The 23,122-nt window shown below is 45.5% G+C and overlaps 2 protein-coding genes and 1 long non-coding RNA gene across 3 annotated transcripts in view; all 3 read right to left on the bottom strand.

Annotated features, from left to right (window-relative positions):
- Positions 1-23,122, bottom strand: part of LOC133243974 (liprin-alpha-1-like) — a 333,694-nt gene that overhangs the window by 194,399 nt on the left and 116,173 nt on the right. The window lies entirely within an intron of this gene.
- LOC133243975 (uncharacterized) overlaps positions 1-23,122 on the bottom strand; it is a 136,226-nt gene that overhangs the window by 40,745 nt on the left and 72,359 nt on the right. The window lies entirely within an intron of this gene.
- On the bottom strand, positions 17,395-22,199 carry LOC133243953 (coiled-coil domain-containing protein 3-like). Its single transcript, XM_061410655.1, has 2 exons — positions 21,830-22,199; positions 17,395-17,703 (listed from the first exon to the last, which is right to left on the bottom strand). Exons 1-2 carry the CDS (start codon positions 22,197-22,199, stop codon positions 17,453-17,455), a joined length of 621 nt encoding a protein of 206 aa, XP_061266639.1. The 3' UTR covers positions 17,395-17,452.

The following is a 23,122-nucleotide window of genomic DNA, read 5'->3' as shown; positions in this document are numbered from 1 at the left end:
CCAATTCCCTGCTTCAACTCAAGAGGAATCCCAACTTCCCCTCGCACCACAAGAGGAGGCCTGTGTAACCAATTGAGTCTCGAGTGGAACCCCGCAGATCCTGCCGGAAGGAAAAAAGATGCCGAGTTCCTCCATATTCCAGATAAGTCCCGATTCCCCCGCACCGGATCCAACGGAACATCGAGTATCCTCTCACGACAGGATGGGTGGCCTGTCGGCCCTCTCTATCCTCTTGAAAAAGCCCAAATTCCCCACCTGAACTCCACTGGAGGCCTGACACCACTTTGACAACTCGAGAGGAATGCAGAGTTCCATGCTTCAACACCAGAGGAGGCCTGACTCCCTAAATGAACCTTGATAGGAAGCCCGAGATCCCTGTCGCAGCCAGAGAGGAACACTGAGTTTCCCGACTGAAATCTAGACACGGCCTATTCGCGGGCAGTGTCTCAAGAGGAATCATGATGTGCCCCTTGCAACTCGAAAAGAGACCTGATTTCGATGAGGAATCATGAGCGGGTCCCTAAGGTCCCTGTCACAACTTGAGAGGAACCCCAGGCTTCCCACCGCAACTCGAGAAAAACCACAAGATTCTCCAGTCAACTCAAGATGAGGCCCTTTTCCAGAGCAGTGTCTCGAGAGAAACCCCACGTTCCCTCTTGAAACGTGAAAGGGTACTTGACACCCTTGACACAACTCAGGAAGGTCCCCGAGATACCAGTCCCCACTCGCAAGGAACACCGAGTTTCATGCCACAACTCAACAAGAGCCCCGTTTTCCCCCTCCTCAACTCGAGATGAGGGTCGATGCTTCTGCTTCGTCGGGAAAGGTATCCCAACATTGCCGTTGCCCCTCAAGATGAAGCTGGTCTCACCTTGAAACTCGAGAGCATCCCCGGGAGACGTGCCTCAATTTGAAAAGACCCCGATTTCCCATTACTCCAGATAAGCCTGATTCCCCTGCACTGACTCGACTGGAACCCCAAGGATCGGCTCAAAACACGAAGGGAGGTGTGACAGCCCCGTGGCACCTCGAGAAAAAGCCCCAGACCCCTAGGTCCACTCGACAGGAAGTCTGACACCTCTTTGAAACCTCGAGAGGGAAGCGGAGTTCCATGTATCCACACAAGACGAGGCCTGACTCCCCTGTTGAGACTCCATAGGAATCCCAAGATCCATGTCAGAACTGGAGAGGAACCCTGAGGTTCTGGCCTCAACCCGAGATGAGGCCATATATCGCTGAACCGACTGGAGAGGAATCCCGAGAGGCCCCTCTCAACTTGAATGGAGAATTGACTTTCCTGAGGCAATGCAAGCGGGTTTGAAGTCCACGTCACAACTCGAGAGGAACCCTGAGTTTCCTGCCGCAACTCGGGAAACCCCAGGAGATTCTCCCCTCAAAGCGAGATGAGGCCTTTTCCCACTGCAGCATCTTGAGAGAACTCCCACGTTCCCTCTTGAGGCTCGAAATGGTACTCAACACCCTTTATGCAACTCAAGAAGTTCTCTGACATACCTCACTCAAGAGGAACACCGATTATCTCGGCCCAACTCAATCTGAGCCCCTTTGCCCCTCCTCATCTTGAGATGAGGGTCGATTCCCCTGCTTCATCTGGAGAGGAATGCCGACGTCCCCGTCGCCCCTCAAGAGGAGGCTGGTCTCAACTTGAAACTAGAGAGGAACACGGTGGTCTTGCCACAATTCGAAAGACATGGATTTCCCTATCCACTCGAGATAAGGCCTGATTCCCTTGCACCGATTCGAATGGAACCCCAAGCATCAACTCACAACATGAAGGGAGGACTGATACCCTGGTTACAAATTTGAGAAAAGCCCTAGGCCCCCAATTCAACTTGACTGGAGGCCTGAAACCTCTTTTACAGCTCGAGAGAAAAGCAGAGTTTCATGCCTCAACACAAGTCGAGACATGACTCCCTGTTTGAAACTGCAGACACACCCCGAGATTCACGTCAGAACAGGAGAGGAACCCTGAGGTTCCCGCCTCAACTGGAGATGAGGCCCTCTTCCATTGCACCCACCCCAGAGGAATCCCGAGAGGCCCCTCACAACTCGAAAGGATTCCTGACTTTCCATAGGCACCATGAGAAGCTCCCTGAGGTCACCGTCGCAACTCGAGGGAACCCAAAGTTTCCTCCTGCAAATCGGGAAAGACCTCGAGATTCCCCCTTCAACGCAAATTGAGGCCCGATTCCCCTGCCGTTACTCGAGAAGAATCCCGTGCTCCCCCTCGCAACTCGAAGGGAGATTGGACTTCCCTGGGGCAACACAAGAGGTTCCCTGATTTCCCTGTCATAACTCGATAGAAACCCCAAACTTCTCACCACAACTCGAGAAAAACCACGAGATTCCCCAGTCATCGCCAGATGAGGCCCTTCTTCTCCTGCAGGGCCTAAAGAGCAATCCTTAGTTCCCTCTCAAAGCTCCATAGGAGGCTTGACTTCCTTTAGGTCACTCAAAGGGCTCCAGGAGTACTGGTTGCAACTGGAGAGGAGAGCATAGTGCTTAGCTTCAACTCGAGATGAGGCCTGACTCCCCAGGTGAACCTTGAATGCAATCCCGAGATCCCTGTCACCACTGGAGAGGAACACGGAGTTTCTGGACACAAGTCTAGACAAGGCCTATTTCCCCTGCAGTGACTTGTGTGGAATCCCGTGGTGCCTGTCACAACTTGAAATGAGACCTGACTTCTCTGAGGTAATATGAGCGGGACCCTGAGGTCCACGTCGCAACTTGATAGGAACCCCAAACTTCCAACCAAGCCTCGAGGAAAACCACAGGATTCTCCCCTCAATGCGAGATGAGGCCCTTTCCCACTGCAGCATCTCAAGAGAAGTCCCATGTTCCCTTTTGAAACTCAAAACGGTACTCGACACCCTTTATGAAACTCAGGAAGTTTCCCGACATACCCATTCCCACTCAAGAGGAACACCGATTTTCCCAGCACACCTCAATCTGAGCCCCTTTGCCCCTCCTCATCTCGAGATGAGGGTCGATTCCTTTGCTTTGTCTGGAAAGGAATCCCGACATTCCCATTGCACCTCAAGAGGAGGCCGGTCTCACAGTGAAACTTGACAGGAACGCTCGTGGGTCATGCCACAATGCCAAAGACACTGATTTCCCCATCCACTCGAGATAAGGCTTATGCCCCTGCACCAATTGCAGTGGATCCCCAAGTATCATGAATAAACATTAAAACCATTTTCAGTGAAAAACATCCATATAGAAAAGGCCACACAGATCCCATATTCACGTCTGCTTTAAATACATCATGTTTGCCCAAATCACTGAAAATTTCAGTTACACTCTTAAAAAGAAAAAAAAAAAAAAAAGGATGGGAAGAAAAGATATATTCATACAATTGAACAATTGCTGAAATATGAGTGGGGCTGTGGATTACATTATACTGTAGAAACGATATATTTTCCTGATTTTGGAGATTATGTGCAGGTTTTGCTGGAGCATGCACCCATTTTGGATAAAATACATAGAGTATTTCAGATGATGTGGCAAATGTGAGCACTTTTTCCCATTGCTAGGTGTTTTCTGTACAGTTTAAATTCCCAGAAAGTAAATTATGTCTCAAAACAAACAAGTCAATATCGTAAAAGAAAATCAGATTAGAAAGGCATGAAACTTTCCTATAGAGGTCAAGACTTACCCAGACAAAGTTCAAGGGAAGCTGTGATGCTCACTGCCCTTGAAGGAGTCCACATGGAATGAAGAAGTACTGTGGGAAGTCTACTAGTAACCACCATGCCTTGGGTCCTCTGGATGACCTATTGCAGGAGAAACAGATTTTACAAATAAAAGTTTCCCCATAACTTCACAAAAAGTTGTTAGATTACATTCAGTAAAGTTGAATAACTTCCAATGAATTTACAATCATATAAAATACTACAACGTACAATCCCAGTCAATATACAAAAATCATTTGTGTTTCTATAAATTAATAACAATCAGAAACAAAAATTAAGAAAATCCCACTTATAATTGCATCCAAAAGAATAAAACATCTAGCAACAAACTTAATCAAGGACATAAAAGACCAGTAGTCAGAAAGCTAGAAAGCACTGATAAGAAACCAAAGAAAACACAAATAAACAGAAAACTATTTCACACTCATGCACTGGAACAATGAGGAATTAAAATGTCCATTCCAACCAAAGCCATCAACAAATACACTGACTGCAATCACAAAATAATATTCAATGGCCTTTTTCACAGAAATAGAAATATTCCAAATATTAGGCTCCTAATATTGAACAGGACCTTAAATGGCCAAGAAGACTCTGAGAAAGAAGAACACAGCTGGAGACATCTTCCTCTCCAACTTCAAACTACATCACAGACCTGTAGTAACCACCACAGTGAGGAACTGGCAGGAACACAGACACATGGACTCCAGGAAAGAATAGAGAGCCCAGGAATGAACCTACACGTACGTGGTCAGTTCATGAAAATCAAACCAGGAACAAGTGAAGAGGAAAGGACAGTCTTCTTAAGAAACAGTGACAGGAAAACTGGCCACCTATTCGGAAGAACATCAGTGAAGGTCATCCTCTAGATCATCTGACAGAAATAAAACTGAAAACCTGCCATTTTGCACATGGAGCTCTTTCCCCGACTGAGTCCTGAGATGGCCCTCCAGTCAGCGCTCAGCTGGACACAGGAAACATTTACTTTATCGTCATTTTTCCCTCTTGCAGCGCCGCCCTGCTGGCAGGCACTGAGGCAACCCCGCTCCTCTCAGCCAGGACTCAGCCCCGTTACCCAGAAGCCTGAGCCCTGAGGGCCCTGAGGAGACAAAACTGCCGCCAGCTGGTCACCGAGCCCAGTCTGAAGGCAAAGCATCCTGCGCCCGCGGGTCAGAGGGGGTTTTGGCGCCCCCTGTGGGCCGCCAGAGAAGAGCAGGCAGCCCTGCCCTCACAGATCTCAGAAGGCTCACCCAGAAGCAGCTCTGCTGTGAGCACTGAGACTGGAAGCCCAAACTGAAATGGAGCAGAATAGCTCCATGACCCTCCTCAAAACATGGCTAAAGTACGATCAGAGCCTGTATGGAATGCAGCGATAAAAAGGAACACATTTGAGTCAGTTCTAATGAAGGGGATGAACCTAGAGCGTATTAAACAGGGAAGTCAGTCAGAAAGAGAAAAACATGGAATCGAAAAGGATGGGTCTGACGAATCTGTTCACATAGCAGCAACGGAGATGCAGACATAGAGAACAGACTTACTAACAAGGGTAGGGAACAAGAGGGAGAGGGTGAGATGAATGGACAGAGCAGCATGGATGCATGTACACCAACATTTGTAAACAGACAACGAGTGGGGATTTGCTGTATGACTCAGGAAACTCAAACTGGGGCTCTATAATAACCTAGAGAGGTGTGGATGGATGGGATGTGGGAGGGATATTCAAGAGTGAGGGGACACACGTACACCTATGGTTAATTCATGTGGATGTATGACAAATCAAACCAATATTGTAAAGCAGCAATCAATCAACTAAAAATAAATAACTGTTAAAAAAAAAAGTGAAATGAACAGAAACACAAACTTTGCAACTAACACTGTAATTCAATTTAAAAAATATACAATTTTAGAAAACAACAAAGGATCTACATGACCTTTGGTCGGGTGATGAGTTATAACACACAACAAAAAAGTCAACTTACCAAATTAGGAATATAAATTATTTAAAACACTGACTTGTACAATTTTATACATTTACTCTGTGAAGGACCTTATTCAAGAGAACCAAAAGACAAACTGTTAAATGAACCACTGACCATCCACCCTTGCCAGGCAACAGAGAAGAGAAAACACTTGCAGGAGTCATCTTACAATAGGAGGTCCTGGTAAGGAACAAGGAACTAACAAGCTACCACCAACCAGGATTCTGGAGAGGTCAAAAAGAGATGGGAGACTGCAGTCTAGAGGTCCTACCAACTTCCCAGGATCCTCCTCGTTGGAATCAATTTCAGCTGAGTGATGCGTGTGCCCCCAGGAAGGATCCTGATTCAGAATGACTGGCAAGAGACAAACCAGAAACTAACCCAATGACCATAAATCCTTGACAGTGAGCCACGTGGCAGAGCAGTTCTCTCCGTTTCCCTCACCCTCCTGTCTTCTGCCCCAACAGCCCTTCCCAGTGAAGTCTCTCGCTTGGACGGCACTCCTCTTCTCAAACAATTTGTTTGCCAGTGTCAGACAAGAATCCATTCTAAAGCCCTGGAAGGATCCCCCTTCCTTCATCAAAACCACAATCAGGAGAAAATATCTTCCAAATGCTACCTTGTAGAGAAGGCAATGGCACCCCTCCAGTATTCTGGCCTCAGAAATCCCAGGGACAGGGAAGCTTGGCAGGCTACAGTCCAACAGCAGGGCATTTCTGAGGGGAGGAAACAGTCCCAAGGAAGCTGAGGCGCTTGCCAAAGGCCCCAGAGCTTTGGATGGCACAGCCAGAACTGTGGCTGAGGACTCCCAGTGGCCAGGCCTCTTGATCCTGGCCTCTCTCACCAGGTACATGTGTGGAAAACTAGAATCAAAAATATGAGTGAGGGCTTCCCTGGTAGCTCCGTGGTAAAGAATCTGCTTGCCAGTGCTGGAGATGCAGGTGTGATCCCTGCTATGGGAAGATCCCACATGCTATGGAGCCCGTGTGCCACAACTGCTGAGCCTATGCTCTAGGTCCTGGAAGACACAATGCCGAGCTCACATACTGCAACCACTGAAGCCCGTGAGCCTGTGCCCCACAACAAGAGAAGCCACTGTAGTGAGAAGCCCCCACACCACTAGTTATGGCCCATGCTCACCCGAACTAGGGAAAAGCCCACACACGAAGACCCAACACAGCCAAAAATAAATACAATTGTTTTCCTTAAAAATGCATATCTGACAAAGAATCTGTACTCAAATTGTCCAAGAACACTAGAACAAACAAGCCCATTCATAATTGGTAAAGATTGAAATAGACACCTGGCCACGGAGGGTATACTGATAGTAAACTATCCTACAGAAACATACGCAAGATACTGGTGGGATGAATGCACAGCCCCCTTTGGAAGACAGTCTGACAGTTTTTTCAGTAACCACATGGGACAAGCACTGAATTCTATACATGACAAGTGGTGGAAGCCAGGTATCTTACCATTGGAATGGGAAGTTATAGAGAAACGAAAGGAAAGGTTCCAAGATCCATGGAGACATCATCACAAATCACCTTTAACTGAATATGTTCAAACGTAAGCTGGAATACATGTATATATTTCCGAGTATGGTCAGCTGAGCATATTTAGCTGCTACATGTATGTTTTGCATATCATTCTCTAATGAAAGGGAACAGAAAATGTCCCTGGTGGTCCGACGGTAAAGGATCTACCTACCAATGCAGGGAACATGGGTTCACTCCCTGGTGCTAGAAGATTCCACATGCCCAGGGACAACTAAGCCCCCATACAACTATTGAAGTACTTGGATGCTCCAGAGCTCAAGTTCTGCAACCAGAGAAACTGCGGCAATGAGAAGCCAGGTCATGGCCACTAGAGGGCAGGCTCTGTTCACTACAACTAGACATCTAGCAACAAAGACCTAGCATAATCAAAAATAATTCAATGTTAAAAAAAAAATAAAAGGACAGAAGTTCTTTGAATAAATGACTGAGATTAGGGGTAAGGCAGTACATATATGAGCCAGGATAATCTTAAAGTATGACAAAGTAAAGAAAGTAAAGACAACTATCAAGCTGTCCAAACTGATACAAATGAATGATTACAGTTTTATCTGTATACAGTAGCAAATAATAATCTGAAAAGGAATTAAAAAAAAAAAAAACAATTCCCTTTCAATAATGTCAACATTAATAAAATACTTTGCGATGGATGTAACGAGGATGACAAGACTGGCACACTGGAAATTATACACAATTGCTGAAAAAATATCCTGAATACATGTACAGATATCCCATAGCGATGGAAAGACTTAAGATGGCAATACCATGGAATGCATCTTCAACCTGAAATGAAGATCCAATATGACTTGATCACTCAGAGCTTTTGTGTCATAAAGTTTTATTAAAGTATAAAAGAGAGAAAGCTGCTGATACAGACTTCAGATGGGTGCAGAATACCCCCTGCTGGTCTTTAGCCAGATATTATACAGCCACTGCTAAGTCACTTCCGTCGTGTCTGACTCTGTGCGACCCCATAGACGGCAGCCCACCAGGCTTCCCCGTCCCTGGGATTCTCCAGGCAAGAACACTGGAGTGGGTTGCCATTGCCTTCTCCAATGCATGAAAGTGAAAAGTGAAAGTGAAATCACTCAGTCGTGTCCCGCTCTAGTGGTCCCATGGACTGCAGCCTACCAGACTCCTCCATCCATGGGATTTTCTAGGCAAAAGTACTGGAGTGGGGTGCCATTGCCTTCTCCAATACACCACTAGCAGTCTGCTAAGGAAAGAAAGGCAATGTCTCAGAGAATGACACCATGCCCCTCACCCACAACATGCATTGAGATAACATTGGCAGCAGGTGAGTCATCCTGGGCCATAAAATGATTGACATGAATCTTGAAGAAAGGCAGGTTTCCAGGCAAATATATTGTTTCATTAACATAGATTAGGAGAACAAGGTATGAGTAAGACATACTGGTTTCTCAAGTCTGTTCTGAGCCTTTAGGGGGAACCAACCTGAAGACAGAGTCTAGCGGAAATACATAGTATATTAACATAGCTTAAGACAAACATTTCCTTATGAAAAAAATGCGTTGCTTAGCTCAAGGTTTGAGAAAAGTTAAGTTCATGTGGAGCCAGGAATCGTCACGGCAACACAGAATTTTCAGAGAAACCTCCTTTTAAATTTGTATGGAGAAGGGGAAAAAATGTAACACTAGTTTGTTTCCTCCGGCTGCTTAAGAGAGAGAGAAAAAAACGTCTGACACTTGCAGCCTATTCCCTCTGCCTGGAGACCCCCAGCCTTCCTGCTTGTTACCCTCTCGGGGCCTTTAGGAAGCAATACACAAGCTGACCCTAACATACACATGGAATGACAAGGGACTCCAAAGAGCCAGAATTATCATATGAGTCTGCAATTCTAAGGTCCTCTGGTATGCTGTGCTAAAAGTCACTTCAGTCACGTCTGACTGTCAGAGCCCGCCAGGCTCCTCTGTCCATGGGAATTTTCCAGGCAAGAATACTGGAGTGGGTTGCCCTGCCCTCCTCCAGGGGATCTTCCCAACCCAGGGATCGGATTCCTGCATTGGCAGAGAGGGTCTTTACCAAGAGCACCACCTGGGGCAAAAGTGCCTAAACGGAGATCAGGGAAACCCAGTTAGGAGAAGGGACTCAGAAGAAAGGAAGTGAGGGAAGGAGACTCTTAGTCACACTCAGAGAAGCCCAGTAGGTAGTTCTGCAGGTGGAAGAGAGGAGGAAGCAGGCTGAAGCTGTGTAGAAGATGAAAGAGGGAACTAAAGCAGGGGCCCCCAACCTCGAGGATCTAATGCCTGGTGATCTGAGGTGGAGCCGATGAAATAATACTAGAAATAAGTGTTCGGTCACTCAGCGGTGTCCAACCCTTTGTAGCCCACCAGGCTCCTCAGTCCATTGAATTCTTCAGGCAAGAATACTGGAGTGGTCTGTCATTTCCTTCTCCAGGAGATCTTCCCGACCCAGGGACTGAACCTGGGTCTCCTGCACTGTGGGCAGACTCTTTACCAATGGAGCCACCAGGGAACAAAAATAGAAATAGAGTGCACAATAAATGGACTGCACTTGAAACATCCCAAAACCTTCCCCCACCTCTGTCTGTCAAAAAATTGTCTTCCAAAAAAAAACTCCCGAGGTCAAGGAAGGAACTTCAAGTGTACTCGACTGTCCCAGGTTGCTGGCTTAGGGAGATGCTGAAGCAGAGGTGTCCCAAGAGGTAGAACCTCCCTTGCGTGGGTTCCTCAACAGACATCCGATAGCCTTGGTGATGATGGGAAAGATTTGGTTCATTTTTTTAAAATATCCTTGTGGGATAAACTTAAAACTTAGCAATTCTCTTAGAGTCTTCCTAATAAAACGTTTTCTTTCTTTACTGATCTGTGAAGTACCAACTGTGACAATCATTGTTCTAATATACCTCATAGTGTTGCTGACACTATGGATATAATTATGTGAAATTGAACTTATTCAATAAAAATGATGAAGCATCTGCCCTGTGCCCAGCACTTTCCAAGGGTTGGGGAGTACAATGAAAATACTCCATGAGATGCACGGCTGGTAGGCACATTATTTAAAAAAGCCTTTTACATTTCCACCAATAGTTTATTCTCAATGTCAACACTTGCCAATTAATGACCATGCTGGGTGGGAAGCTCATTAAAAACCCAGGAACCAGGGTTCCTGGAAGGATATCCTATTCTCCCTTGTACAGTCCTCCACCCTCTCTGGCTCTCAGTTTCCTCATCTGCAAAATCATGGACAACTGACTATAATTCATCCCTGGAACCCAAGTCTATTGAGGGGAAGGGGGAAATATTACTCCAAGGCCTGGGTGAGAGACCAGATTGAAAGAAAATGTGTCATTGCTGGTTTTCAGTCAAACAGACAGATACAATGAAGGAAGGAGCCCCTGGCCCTGCGGGATTTGCCTAGGGGTCTAGTCTGGGAAATTCTTACACATCAGGAGATGGCTCTGAGCTGGATTTCCACCAACAAGAACATCCATACAAAGGACAAGCCTGCATAGCTCTGTGCCCATCAGCCACAGGAAGAGACTCCTCCAGACAGTCAGCAGTATTTACAAGTGACCTCCTAAGGCCTTCACCAAACTATAGGGGCACTTCTGAGTTTTCTGTTTCCCTCACTTTTCTGACTCTTTTCTTAAAAAAAAACACACATTTCTTCATAGAATGCCACAATGAAAGGAAAATAGGCTTTCAATTTTTAGACCTCAATTTGCAAAGAATTTGGAGCTTGTTTTTTTTTTTTTTAATTAAAGCACCACATAATTTAAAAATTTTACACGTTCTAATTATTCATTTCCCAAACCCCAAACTTATTGCACAGGGTCCCCATGGAAAGGTCCCCTCTCAGCAGGACATTCACAGATTCCACCATGAAAGGGCAGCAAGGTGCCATCCTCCCTTCTTTTCTGCCTGGGTGGCCACCAGATGTTTAAATCCATCCACCCTAAACAATTTCTAGGGTGCAACTGGTGGACCCTTCCGTTTCCCATCCCAGAAGGTGGTCAAGGGCCTGCTGGGCTGCAAAGTGGCAGAAGCAGGGCTGGGCCAGCCAGCCAGAGTAAGGGTTATGAAGTCCCCGCAGGTGAAATCACCAGGAAGGATAAATCCCTAGGACTTCCAGAAGGCACTAGGCTGCTTGGGAAAACCCACACGGGTCTGAGCTTTATGCGAAGGGGTAAAGCAGTAAAGGCCTTGGCCCCAAAGGCGAGGCCTTTCCACGACCGCCAGGTTAGGGGGCTCCGAGACTGTGCCAACAGAGAGGGCGGAATACGTGGTTCCCTGCTCCACTGAGTCCCAGTTCCCTTAACCTGTGGTTCGCACCCCTCTGCTCCTCTCACTGGATGCCGATCCCTGGGGACCCAGGAGTGCACAAAATGAGTGCTCCCAGCCGCAGTGGTGACCCCTGAGAGCACAACTGGAACCCCCTGCCCCAGACACGCTCCCGGTGCGCCTCACCCCACCCCAACACGTGCTCCCGGTGCACCCCGCCCCCACGCCCACTTTCAGGAGAGGCCCGCGGGCCTTGCTACTGCCCCAGATGAAACACAAGTACAAGCAAATCCACCCAACAGAGACAATCCAAGCTTTTTATCAGCTGATCTGTCTATGATTCAGGGATAAAACTACGGCTACAGAAAGGAAAGATGACCTGACCTAGGACAGCCATGATATTCTATAGAACCAGACAAAATTGGTTACAAGGAAACTTCTTTTTTTCTTGGAAACCATAAAGCTGGTTCTTTTGCATATGCAATTAAAAACAATTAGCTTGTTACAAAGGCCTGCCTAGGGCAACACTTGAAGTTAATCCTTGCCACAGAATTCAACAACTTCCCTGGTGGCTCAGATGGTAAAGTGTCTGCCTGTAATGCGGGAGACCAGGGTCCAATCCCTGGGTCGGGACGATCTCCTGGAGAAGGGAATGGCAACCCACTCCAGTGTTCTTGCCACCACCTGCCTCCCCCCACCCTCACCCCCCCAAAAAAAAGCGGCTCAAAGAAATTTTTTAAATCTCAGGTGGAAAACTAGAAGATTCCTTGTCTGTCTGTCTGGATTTATGTATGTCTCAGTGTGAGTCTTCTGTTTTTTGATAATATTGCTCAAGTTCTGAGTTCTTATTTAAATGGAAGCCCTTACAAATCAAACAGTTGGAAATATAAGAAAACATTGACCTAAATGAATTTCAGATTCACGTGAACTGGGAAATTGTCAGTATTAAATATCTAGTATTTTTTTTTTTTCGCTACTCTACTATAGACATATCTAAGAGTCATTAACATTAAGCACAAAATTTTCATAGTGCCTAGGTTTAGTATAAGTTAAAAATTGCTATATTGTTGTATCTGTCACAAGCTTGTCAACAATAAGGTACCTCTAAACAACAACAAAACATCAAAAAAATGTAAATATGATATGAGCTTTTAGATAAAATATTAATAATTATACTCTAAAATTTATATTTTTATAAATATATTATTATATTCTAAAATTTTTTCTCAACATTGAAACTCTGGTATCTAACACAGCAGCTGCCTCATGGCAGTCACTCAACAGTCACTTGCTAAAGACTGGACTCAACAATTCCACAAAATGAGATGTGTACTGATATAACATTATACATGTCCACACTCCATGTAATATCCATGGACTGGAAACAGTGTAAGTACCTATCAACAGGGAACTTGATTAAATACACAGTAAGGCATTAATACAATGGAATATGATGCAGCTGTTTAAACCAATATACATGTCTAGATATAGCAAATTACATGTCTACTTACATGTACCCACTTGTGAACAAAGCAGGGCACAACCACGTGTGCACATTGCAGTGCCACTGGTACCAAAATTGTGTGTTAGTCACACAGTCATGTCGACTCTTTGTGACCCCATGGACTGAAGCCCATCAGGCTCCTCTGTCCATGGGATTCTCCAGGCAGGAATATAGGAGTGGGCTGCCATGCCCTTAAAGAAGACAGTGAATCTTGACTGAAGTGTTTGTTGGGGGAGAATACTCATTTGAAGCTTACAAGAAACTATTAACAGTGGTTATTTGGAGGGTAGGTGGGAACTGGATGGATGGGTGCCAAAAGTGGGAGAAAAAAACTCTACTGACTACCATTTTATACTTTCAGATTTGGGAATCCACATGAACATGGTTTACAACTCAGTACATGAATTTTTAACTGCTCTGTGACCAGAACCCAGCAAATTCTGTTGAATGAATTACAACACACATGAGAGCTTCCTCATCATCTGTTCCCCACTCTGCCACCTACCCTTTCACCATTGCTCCCACTGCCACTGCCCTGGCAGAAGCTTTTTAAAAGTTGCATCATCTTTAAGTTTTAAAGCCATACTTTCTAATGATCCATTTATAGTCATAAACCCCTCCATCACTCTTTACAACTGACAAAGTGCTTTCAAACCTATGATCTAATTGGGTCCTTAGGACAACCTGAGACAGTTTATATGTTTTGAAAGTGAAAGTTGCTCAGTGGCTTTGTGACACCATGGACTATAGAGTTCATGGAATTCTCCAGGCCAGGATACTGGAGAGGATAGACCTTCCCTTCTCCAGGGGATTTGCCAACCCAAGGATCGAACCCAGGTCTCTTGCACTGCAGAGGGATTCTTTACTAGTTGAGCCACAAGGGAAGCCCAAGAATACTGGAGTGGGTAGCCTATCCCTTCTCCAGCAGATCTTCCTGACCCAGGAATCAAACTGGGGTCTCCTGCATTGCAGGTAGATTTTTTACCAGCTGAGCTATCAGGGAAGGAGAAAACTGAAGTTTTGGGAAATTAAGGGTTCTGCCTGTGGTCATGCCTCTGAAAATGGCACAGCCAATCCTGATTGCCTGATGAGGATGGCACCTCCCTCACCATCTTTTTCAACTCTAAAAAGGGAAAAAAGAAAGATGACAGGAGGTCTTCCACAGATTTTATGTCAGTCCCATGACACTCTAGGTCGGATTGCTGTATGAGGGGGTCAGTCTGGGTCATGGTCCCTTGGAACAGGACTTGCTGAGAGAGGAAAACAGCCAACTTTTGTTTTTATTGTTATACTCACCCAGCAGGGAAGGAAAAAGGAAAGGAAAATGTTCTTGGCTGACGTGGAGAGCACCCTGACAGAAAATGGGATGGATGCTCTAACTTGCCAAAGACATCCCCAGAGGCCCCATTAACACCATGATACTGAACCAAAGAGATGCTGAACACTTGGGAGTGCTGCTGATTCCCTGGCAACTTTTGAAAGCAAGCTTATGTTTCCACTGACTGAAGCAAGGGGCGGGGGCGGGGGGGTGGGTGGGGGGTGGGGGTCGAGGGAGGGGGATGTCTAAGGATGGAATTAGAGAATGGGAGGATTTGGCTGCTGAGGACGGAGTTGCAGGTTGTCCTGGGTATGTATCACAAAAAGTTTCCCTACATCAGATTTTCCTCTGGTTCCATTTCTTAACCTCCAGACTGATCCTAAAGTCCCAGATTCATGTGATGCTGCAAGTGAATGAGAAGGAGGAGATGCACCCTTCATGACCATGATCTAAACACACTGTTCGAGCTGACTGGGGACTTAGAGAAGAGCAGCAGCAACAGTGGAAATGATGAGAATTCATCAGTGTGCCCCCTGAATTCATCGTCATCTAAGACACAGCATGTGATATACGGAAATTGTGTAATGTGCACCGTCCAGGGCCATTCATAATGGTCTCAGAACAAATGAAGGATTCACATGTTCCCATTAGCAAGAGTCTAACTGGAATAAAAAGGTGACCCAAACAAGGTCCTCTGACCCCGTCTAAGATGGAAGACCCATCACCTTAGGAAAAACAGACTGTGTAGTAACATGATTTATTTACCCTGCATAGGAGAGAAAGCAGAATGCTCATCTTCACACAGAAAAAGCAGAGAGGATGTCCCTGGTGGCACAGTGGATAGGAATTCATCTGCCAGAGCAGGGACATTGGTTCAATCTCTGGTCCAGGAAGATTCCACAAGCTGCAGATCAACTAGGCCTGTGTGCCAAAACTAGTGAGCCCACAACACACAACTACTGAAGCCCATGTGCTCAGAGCCTGTGCTCTGTGACGAGGGAAACTAATGCAATAAGAAGCCTGTGCACTGCAACAAAGAGTAGCCCTTGCTTGCCATAACTAGAGAAAAGCCCTCATGGCAACAAAGATCCAGCACAACTGAACATAAGTTTTTTTTTGTTTTTTTTTTTAAGGCAGATAATTTTTAGTTTAGTATTTTTTTTTCCCAAGAAAGGAACAAGTAACTGTCCATAACTCTTCATCTAATTCTGACACCTTCAATTCACAACAATTTTAATCACTGCAGATAAAGTAAAAATTTCTCAAGGAATATCACAAAATATAAATGCTAGCACCTTAGTTTTATTTTAAACCTAAATTCTCAAATGAACTAGCTAATTTAACTCAGCTCTGATATGGTATCTTTCAAAGTGGGCAGAAGAAGAAGCCAAGATGTGATACATACAAAGTCCATCAACACCTCAATTTGGCTCTGCAGCAGCTCAGCAACCTGGGACAATTAATTCTCTTTCCCCAAAAGCTTATGATTCAGTGCAAACACACATACCCACCCTCTGTTATCTAAGAGACCAGGATGATGAAAGGGAAAAGGAATTCTCCCCAAGATCAACATCTGACCACCCAAAATAGGACTGCCTTCACATTAAATCAATTTTCCACAGTCTCATTGTTCTATTTGTTTCAAATGATGGAAAATCTAATTGCAGTAAAATGTTAATAGCTTCATTGTGTGACCATAGGGCTAATCAGTTATATATTTAAAGAGTTTGGGGTTCAGCTGTGAGGAATTTTTGGATCAATATCTGATGTCTTGACATCAGTGTACTATTACCAAGGATTTAGGACATGAAGCAAAAATCCAACAAAATGGAGAACCACAGGACCAAGACTAAAAAGATTTAATTTGAACATGCTATGGCCTGACCCAGGCTGGGGATACTCAGGCTTATACTTGGTGGGTCCAGTTCAATGTGGAGTGGGTGCTGGCACAGATTAAGAGTTGGGTAGGGGAAAAAAAAAAAGAGTGGGGCAGGGGGAAACAAAAGTGCTTAGATCCATGTGGGGAGTGAAATATATGACAATCACTCAGAAAATTTTGGCAAATCTTGAAGAGGGGTCAGGGAGTTGAGAACTGTCAGTAGGGTAGGCCTAAGGAAGGAACCCTGGATAATGTATGGAAAGGAAGAATCAACACTTCTCCACAGTCAGATGTACTTGCCCACGATGAGAACAGTTTCTGTGCAAAGAACCTCCAGGTACCATGGAGCCCTGGGCAGGAGGTTAGAAAGAACAAAGGCACTCCCCTAGGCCCACCCAGCAGACAAGAGAAAGATAGCGCCCCCCCCCCCCCCACCAAGGGCACCATAGATGGGGGAAAGAAGGAAACCACCTAATACCTGCACATTGGTTCATTAACCCACATCAGGACTGTCTCCTATGGTCTGTCACATGGTCCTATAAACATCTTGGTGGGAGACTTGGGAGCGATGGGCCATGGCCTCTCTGCTCCCCTGGCTCAGTTGCGACAATGCCACTGCACAGAGAAAGCGATAGTCCTCAAAATATCCCCACAACTCAGGCATCTGCCTCAGACTGAAAGATGCCTTTTCTATCTTCATGCCCAGAGTGATCCGGATCCTTCTGTTCCATGGGAACTAGGTCCTGCCACTAAGGGTTTGCATGTTGCAACTGAAGATCCTGCATGCTGCAAGGAAGACTGAAGATCCCACATGCCACAACTAAGACCCAGCAGGGCCAAGTAAAAACATACATAAGTATTTGAAATCAACAACAGAAGTAGTCATAACACTCAGTGTATTGAGTGCTTACTCTCAAACACCTCACTAAAGGCTTTACCTATGGACATTCCCTGCCTAGTTAAATCATGTCGCATCTGCCCTAAGATACAGATGTTACAATGGCTTTCAATTTACAGAAGAGGAAACTGAGGCACAGCATGCCAACCATCAGCCTATCTTGTCCCCTCACTCTGTGAGGAACCTCATGCCACACAGTACAGCCTGAGGACTCCAGAGTTTATGAGCAGTGCTTGTCAACTTCTGGGAGGGCTGTGGAGAGGGTGAAAAATACCTCTTGATCTGGACTTTGGAAGAGGACTCTTGATTCCCTTGCTCACAACATTCATATGAGTCATAGCTATCTTATTATTTTGCTGTAGCACAGGGTATAGCCAATTCTTACCCTAGTGTCTTCTTGGACCTCCCAGTCACTGGAGAAAGTTGCCACCTGCTGCCCTTGTGAACAGTTTGAAAACTGAAAAAGGCTAGAAAACATCCTTCTGTTCTCTTGAGTGTCTGGAAAGATGGCATCTTGCAAATTGACTCCATGAGGCAAGAGGTTATAGTTCTCATCCATCCTAATGGAAAAAAAGAGGCAAGAGCTGTAGACTGGACACCCATGAGGTGTACCATCTTGAATCGAGAGTCAACAGAAGACTGTGACAGTGTTGCCAGTTATACACCATCTTTTTTATTTTTAAAGTAGAGTTTAATTACAATGTTGTGCTAATTTCTGCTGTAACGTGACTCAGTTATACATATACATACATTTTTTAAATATCTTTTCCATTATGGTTTATCCCAGGAGATTGGATATGGTTCCCTGTGCTAAGGTAGGACCTTGTTGTTTATTCCATATGAAACAGTTTGCATCTGCTAATCCCAAACACCCAGTTCATCCATCTCCCTCCCTCCATTGACCTTGGGAACCACAAGTTTATTCTCTGTATCCATTTGTCTGTTTCTGTTTTGTAAACAGGTTCATTCGTGCCATATTTTACATTCCACATATAAGTGATATAATATGGTATTTATTCTTCTCTTTGTGACTTACTCCGCTTAGTATGATTATCTCTATTTCCATCCATGTTGCCACAAATGGCATTCTTTCTTTCTTCTTATGGCTGAGTAATATCCATATATATGTACCACATTTTCTTTAATAATTCAACTATCAAGGGACATTTAGGCTGTTTCCATATCTTGGCTGTTGGGAATAGTGCTGCTATGAACATGGGGGTGCATGTATATTCCTGAATTACAGTTTTGTCCGGGGATACGCCCATGAGGGGGACTGCTGGGTCATATGAATTTTCTGAGGATCCCCCATACTGTTTTCCATAGTGGCTACCCCAACTTACATTCCGACCAACAGTGTAGGAGAGTTCCCTTTCACCACACTGTCTCCAACATTTGCTATTTGTTCTGTTTTTGATGATAGCCATTCTGCCTGATAGGAGATGGTACCTGGCTGCAGCTTTGATTTGCATTTCTCTAAGAATTACTGACTCTGAGTATATTTTTATGTGTCTACTGGCCATCTGCATGTCTTCTTTGAAGAAATGTCTATTAAGGTTTTCTGCCCATTTTTTGATTTTTTTTTTTTATTGTTGTTGAATTGTATGGTCTGTATACTTGAGATTAAGCCCTGGTCTATTGCATCAGTTGCAAATATTTTCTCCCATTTTTTAGGTTGTCTCTCTGTTTTTTTTTTTTTGTTTGTTTGTTTGTTTTTACGGTTTTCTTCACTGTGCAGAAGCTTGTAAGTTTGATCAGGTCCCCTTTGTTCATATTTGGTTTTATTTCTATCACCTTGGGAGACTGACCTAAGGAAAAAAAAGGTCCAATTTATGTCAGAGAACACTTTGCCCATGTTCTCTTCTAGGAGTTTTATGGCATCATGTCTTATGTTTAAGTCTTTAAACCATTGTGAGATATTTTTGTGCAGTGTGAGGGCATATTCTAACTTCACTGATTTACATGCAACTTCCAATTACACATCTACATGACTCACATTAGAGGAGTCACTCTCTCTGATTGTTTCTCTACCTCACACTGCATGTATCTATCCTTAAGTTTTTCAAAATATGTGAATTGGAGGATGGGTGCGAGTGAACATTTGTGAATCTCCCAAGCCGCCTTCCTTCCCCTAGTGGAGTGCTCCTTGTTTCCTGGGCAAAGGAAAGCCAACTGGAATGACCCAAGATTCAAGTCCTATCACTGCTACTTATCTCTTGTTTGACACACAATGGATTTCTTACATTCTCTAAGATTAAATGTACAATCTATAAAACAAGGATGACAACAGCATCCTTATTTGTTTAATGGTAAGGAGTGCATTTTTTTTAAAGTAAGTAAAGTATTTGGCACAGAGTAAGCACAGTATAAAACTTAACATTTTTACAGAACCCTGCATAAAGTACCTGTTGGCAAGATAGAGAAGCCAAGAGAAGGAAAAGGAGAGATGGAAGTGGCACTTCAGCCCAAAGTAGGCATTTGGGGGCTCACCAGGGAGTCTCCACTGCCACTTTCTCCTGTGACACTGACCAGAATCCTTTCTCCTTTCTGAGGGGCCCAGAATAATAGAGGAATGATTTGTATGTGGTTGTTAACACACACGGAGAAGGCAATGGCAACCCACTTCAGTACTGTTGCCTGGAAAATCCCAAGGACGGAGGAGCCTGGTAGGCTGTAGTCCATGGGGTCTCGAAGAGTTGGACACGACTGAGCGACTTCACTTTCACTTTCATGCATTGGAGAAGGAAATGACAACCCACTCCAGTGTTCTTGCCTGGAGGATCCCAGGGATGGGGGAGCCTGGTGGGCTGGCATCTATGGGGTCGCACAGAGTTGGACACGACTGAAGCGACTTAGCAGCAGTTAACATGCATCAGGGCAACACAGCCCTGTGAAATAGAAATCTTGTCGGACTACCATTTGACTCTGTATCTCTGCCTTAACATTTTATAAATATGTCAGAGAAAAAGAGGAAAGAGCTGTCTGACCACCAGAGAGCCAGTGGACAAAACTGCATTTCATTATAAAGTCGGAAAAGAAGATAATTTCTTCTTAAGTACTGTGGCTCTTTTTACTTTGGAAAATAAAGTTTTCTTGTTGAATAGTTTTAGAGCTGGTTTCCCTAAATAAAGACATGTAAAAATCTAAGTTTCTCAATATCAAGAAGGTACTACTTCATTCCTTGCCAGTTTTATTTAGAAACTGTACTTCTCCAGTATTTTTTTTTTAATTCAACTTAATCTGGCTAAACCACCCAAGCCAACACAAAACACGCCATGTATTCTAAACTTAGATATTCTGGCTTTAATATGGAAAACAGGTGTTACCGCGACCTTATGGATGCCCCTCTGTGGAACCTTCTGTCTTCTTTCTCAGTGATGTGAAATCTCAAGACCTCAAAGTTAGTCTGCAGACCAAGGTCATGGCCATTCCAAATATCCTTAATGTTACACCACATACTGGGAAGATGGGACTTATTGTCCAATCACTATCCATTAGATTGCATTTTGAGGTTCCTCCCAGTTCCTCTGTATCAGCCTCCTCCTCCAGCTGGAGAGAACCAATGCATTAGGGTTCCACCTGCTGTTTTGTATTGCAAACTTCAGTTGAGCCTATAACCTGAACCCTTATCTACATACATTTCATCGTGACCACATAAACGTTCATGGAACTTCACAAGATTCCAGGAGTCTCCCAACAGACAAGGCCTGGTCTAATTCACCTCTCTGTTCTTCAAAGTCCTGTGAGCACCTTCCCAATCCCTTAATGCCCCCGCTCCCAGGCCCTTCCTCTATAAACTTTTGCTATTTGGAAGAGCCTGGCATTGAGGTCTGCTGGCAGCTGATATGAGTGAATCCAAGTGAAACAAGAGGACAGCTGGGCTGCATTCCACACCAGTCCCTTCTTGGCATTTAAGCAGGTGTGCAGGATTGAGTAACTACACATTCCTCATCTAACCTGCACCAGGTGTTCTGCACCAGTTACTAGGATTTAATCTCAACCAACCTTGTTTGGCACATTATGAAGGTGAGGCTCTTGAGGTTCTTGACAAGGTCAGTAACTTGCTCAAAATGACAGGAAGAATGGAGCCAGATTTCCAAGAACCATCTGATTCCAAAGGTGTTTGGATTGGTTTTGACCACTGTCCATCCCAAACAACTCCCATGGCATCCACTTTAAAATATAGCTTTCCTCCTCTATAAGGAGTCCACCTCAGTTAGGGTTCCACTTTCTTAATTCAAACTCCAGGAGATGCCATAGCCTGAACTCTTATCCACAGGCATCTCATCTGCACCACAGATCAACTTGCATGGAACTCAACCAGAGAGGGCTCCTGTCCGATTGCCATTCATACTTCTCAGAGTGCTGTGACCAGGGCCTTCTTCCCCTATTACCCCCCGCATAAACCTCTGTTATTGGGAATAGGCTGTTTGTTGCTGGAAACCACCTTGAGCTTTGGCCTAAAACACTCTTCCCTGGTCAAGCATGGGAGCCATCCCTGTTTTTCCAACAGTGTTAGCCAGAGGCACCCAAGATCTCTGTAGACTCAACATGAGGAGCACCAAAGAGCAGAAAATGGGAAGGAGACTAGGGCATCACTTAACATCACCCAGACAGGATTCTGGAGGAGTTCCTGAGCCTGCTGGGGATAAAGGTACCTCTGCTGGCCATGCCAGGTGGCCAAAGGGATGGTATGGGCGAGATGTGGCAGGCTCACCTGAGGAAGAATAGGAGTAATCCTGGACCACGGTGTGGGAGTGACAGGAGAAGTAGCCCAGGCCGGTGAGGTTGAGCCTGGAGCCCCCAGGCACCTCGAGCATGGTGCCCCATGCCTGGTCACACAGCATCTCAATCTCAGCGGAGTAGAAGAGCCCCAAGTCGCTGGCCTCATACCGCCAGGGCAGGTAGTTGTACAGGCCATGCACCTCCTCGTGCAGCGCCAGCATCTTGGCGTGCACGATGATCTCGGCCAGCTCCGCTTGGCAGCCCTCGCTCAGGAGTCTCCACTCCGAGGGCAGCTGGCCGCCGCGGGTGGCCTCCAGCCGGCCTGCCAGGCAGAGCGCGGGGAGCCGCAGCGGGCGCAGCATGCCGGCGGCTAGGGCGGGCGGCGAGAGCCGCCGGGTGGGCTCTGTGCTACCGGGGGCGCGTGGCCAGGGGAGGGGGGGAGCCCTGCGGCGGCAGCGAGAGCACTTTTGGGGGAACCGAAAGTGCGGGGCCCCACCAGCGGGAGGCGCAGCACTGGGAGCTCGGCTCCGCGCACCGCTGCGGAAGCTCAGCGTGCCGCTCCCTCCTCCGCCGGGATCCCCCTGCGGGGCCTGCTTGGGAGGCTTTTAAAAAGGCACGGGGACCAGCAACCCCACTGCTGGGCATACACACTGAGGAAACCAGAAGGGAAAGAGACACGTGTACCCCAATGTTCATCGCAGCACTGTTTATAATAGCCAAGACATGGAAGCAACCTAGATGTCCATCAGCAGATGAATGGATAAGAAAGCTGTGGTACATATACACAATGGAGTATTACTCAGCCATTAAAAAGAATACATTTGAATCAGTTCTAATGAGGTGGATGAAACTGGAGCCTATTATACAGAGTGAAGTAAGCCAGAAGGAAAAACATAAATACAGTATTCTAACGCATATATATGGAATTTAGAAAGATGGTAACAATAACCCGGTGTACGAGACAGCAAAAGAGACACTGATGTATAGATCAGTCTTATGGACTCTGTGGGAGAGGGAGAGGGTGGGAAGATTTGGGAGAATGGCAATGAAACATGTAAAATATCATGTAGGAAACGAGTTGCCAGTCCAGGTTCCATGCATGATGCTGGATGCTTGGGGCTGGTGCACTGGGACGGCCCAGAGGGATGGTATGGGGAGGGAGGAGGGAGGAGGGTTCGGGATGGGGAACACGTGTATACCTTTGGCGGATTCATTTTGATATTTGGCAAAACTAATACAATTATGTAAAGTTTAAAAATAAAATAAAATTGGAAGAATAAAAAAA

The sequence above is a fragment of the Bos javanicus genome, unplaced genomic scaffold, assembly GCF_032452875.1.
Source record: "Bos javanicus breed banteng unplaced genomic scaffold, ARS-OSU_banteng_1.0 tig00001692_1, whole genome shotgun sequence".
Taxonomy (NCBI): Eukaryota; Metazoa; Chordata; class Mammalia; order Artiodactyla; family Bovidae; genus Bos; species Bos javanicus.
The sequence above is the reverse complement of the archived record's forward strand: the minus strand, read 5'-3'. Positions and strand labels throughout refer to the sequence as shown.

Coding starts and splice junctions, on each gene's coding strand:
- LOC133243953 (XM_061410655.1), bottom strand. CDS start 22,199: ATGCTGCGCCCGCTGCGGCTCCCCGCGCTCTGCCTGGCAGGCCGGCTG. Junction 17,704..21,829: donor TTACTCCTATTCTTCCTCAG/GTGAGCCTGCCA, acceptor ATGGGTGTCCAG/TCTACAGCTCTTGCCTCTTT.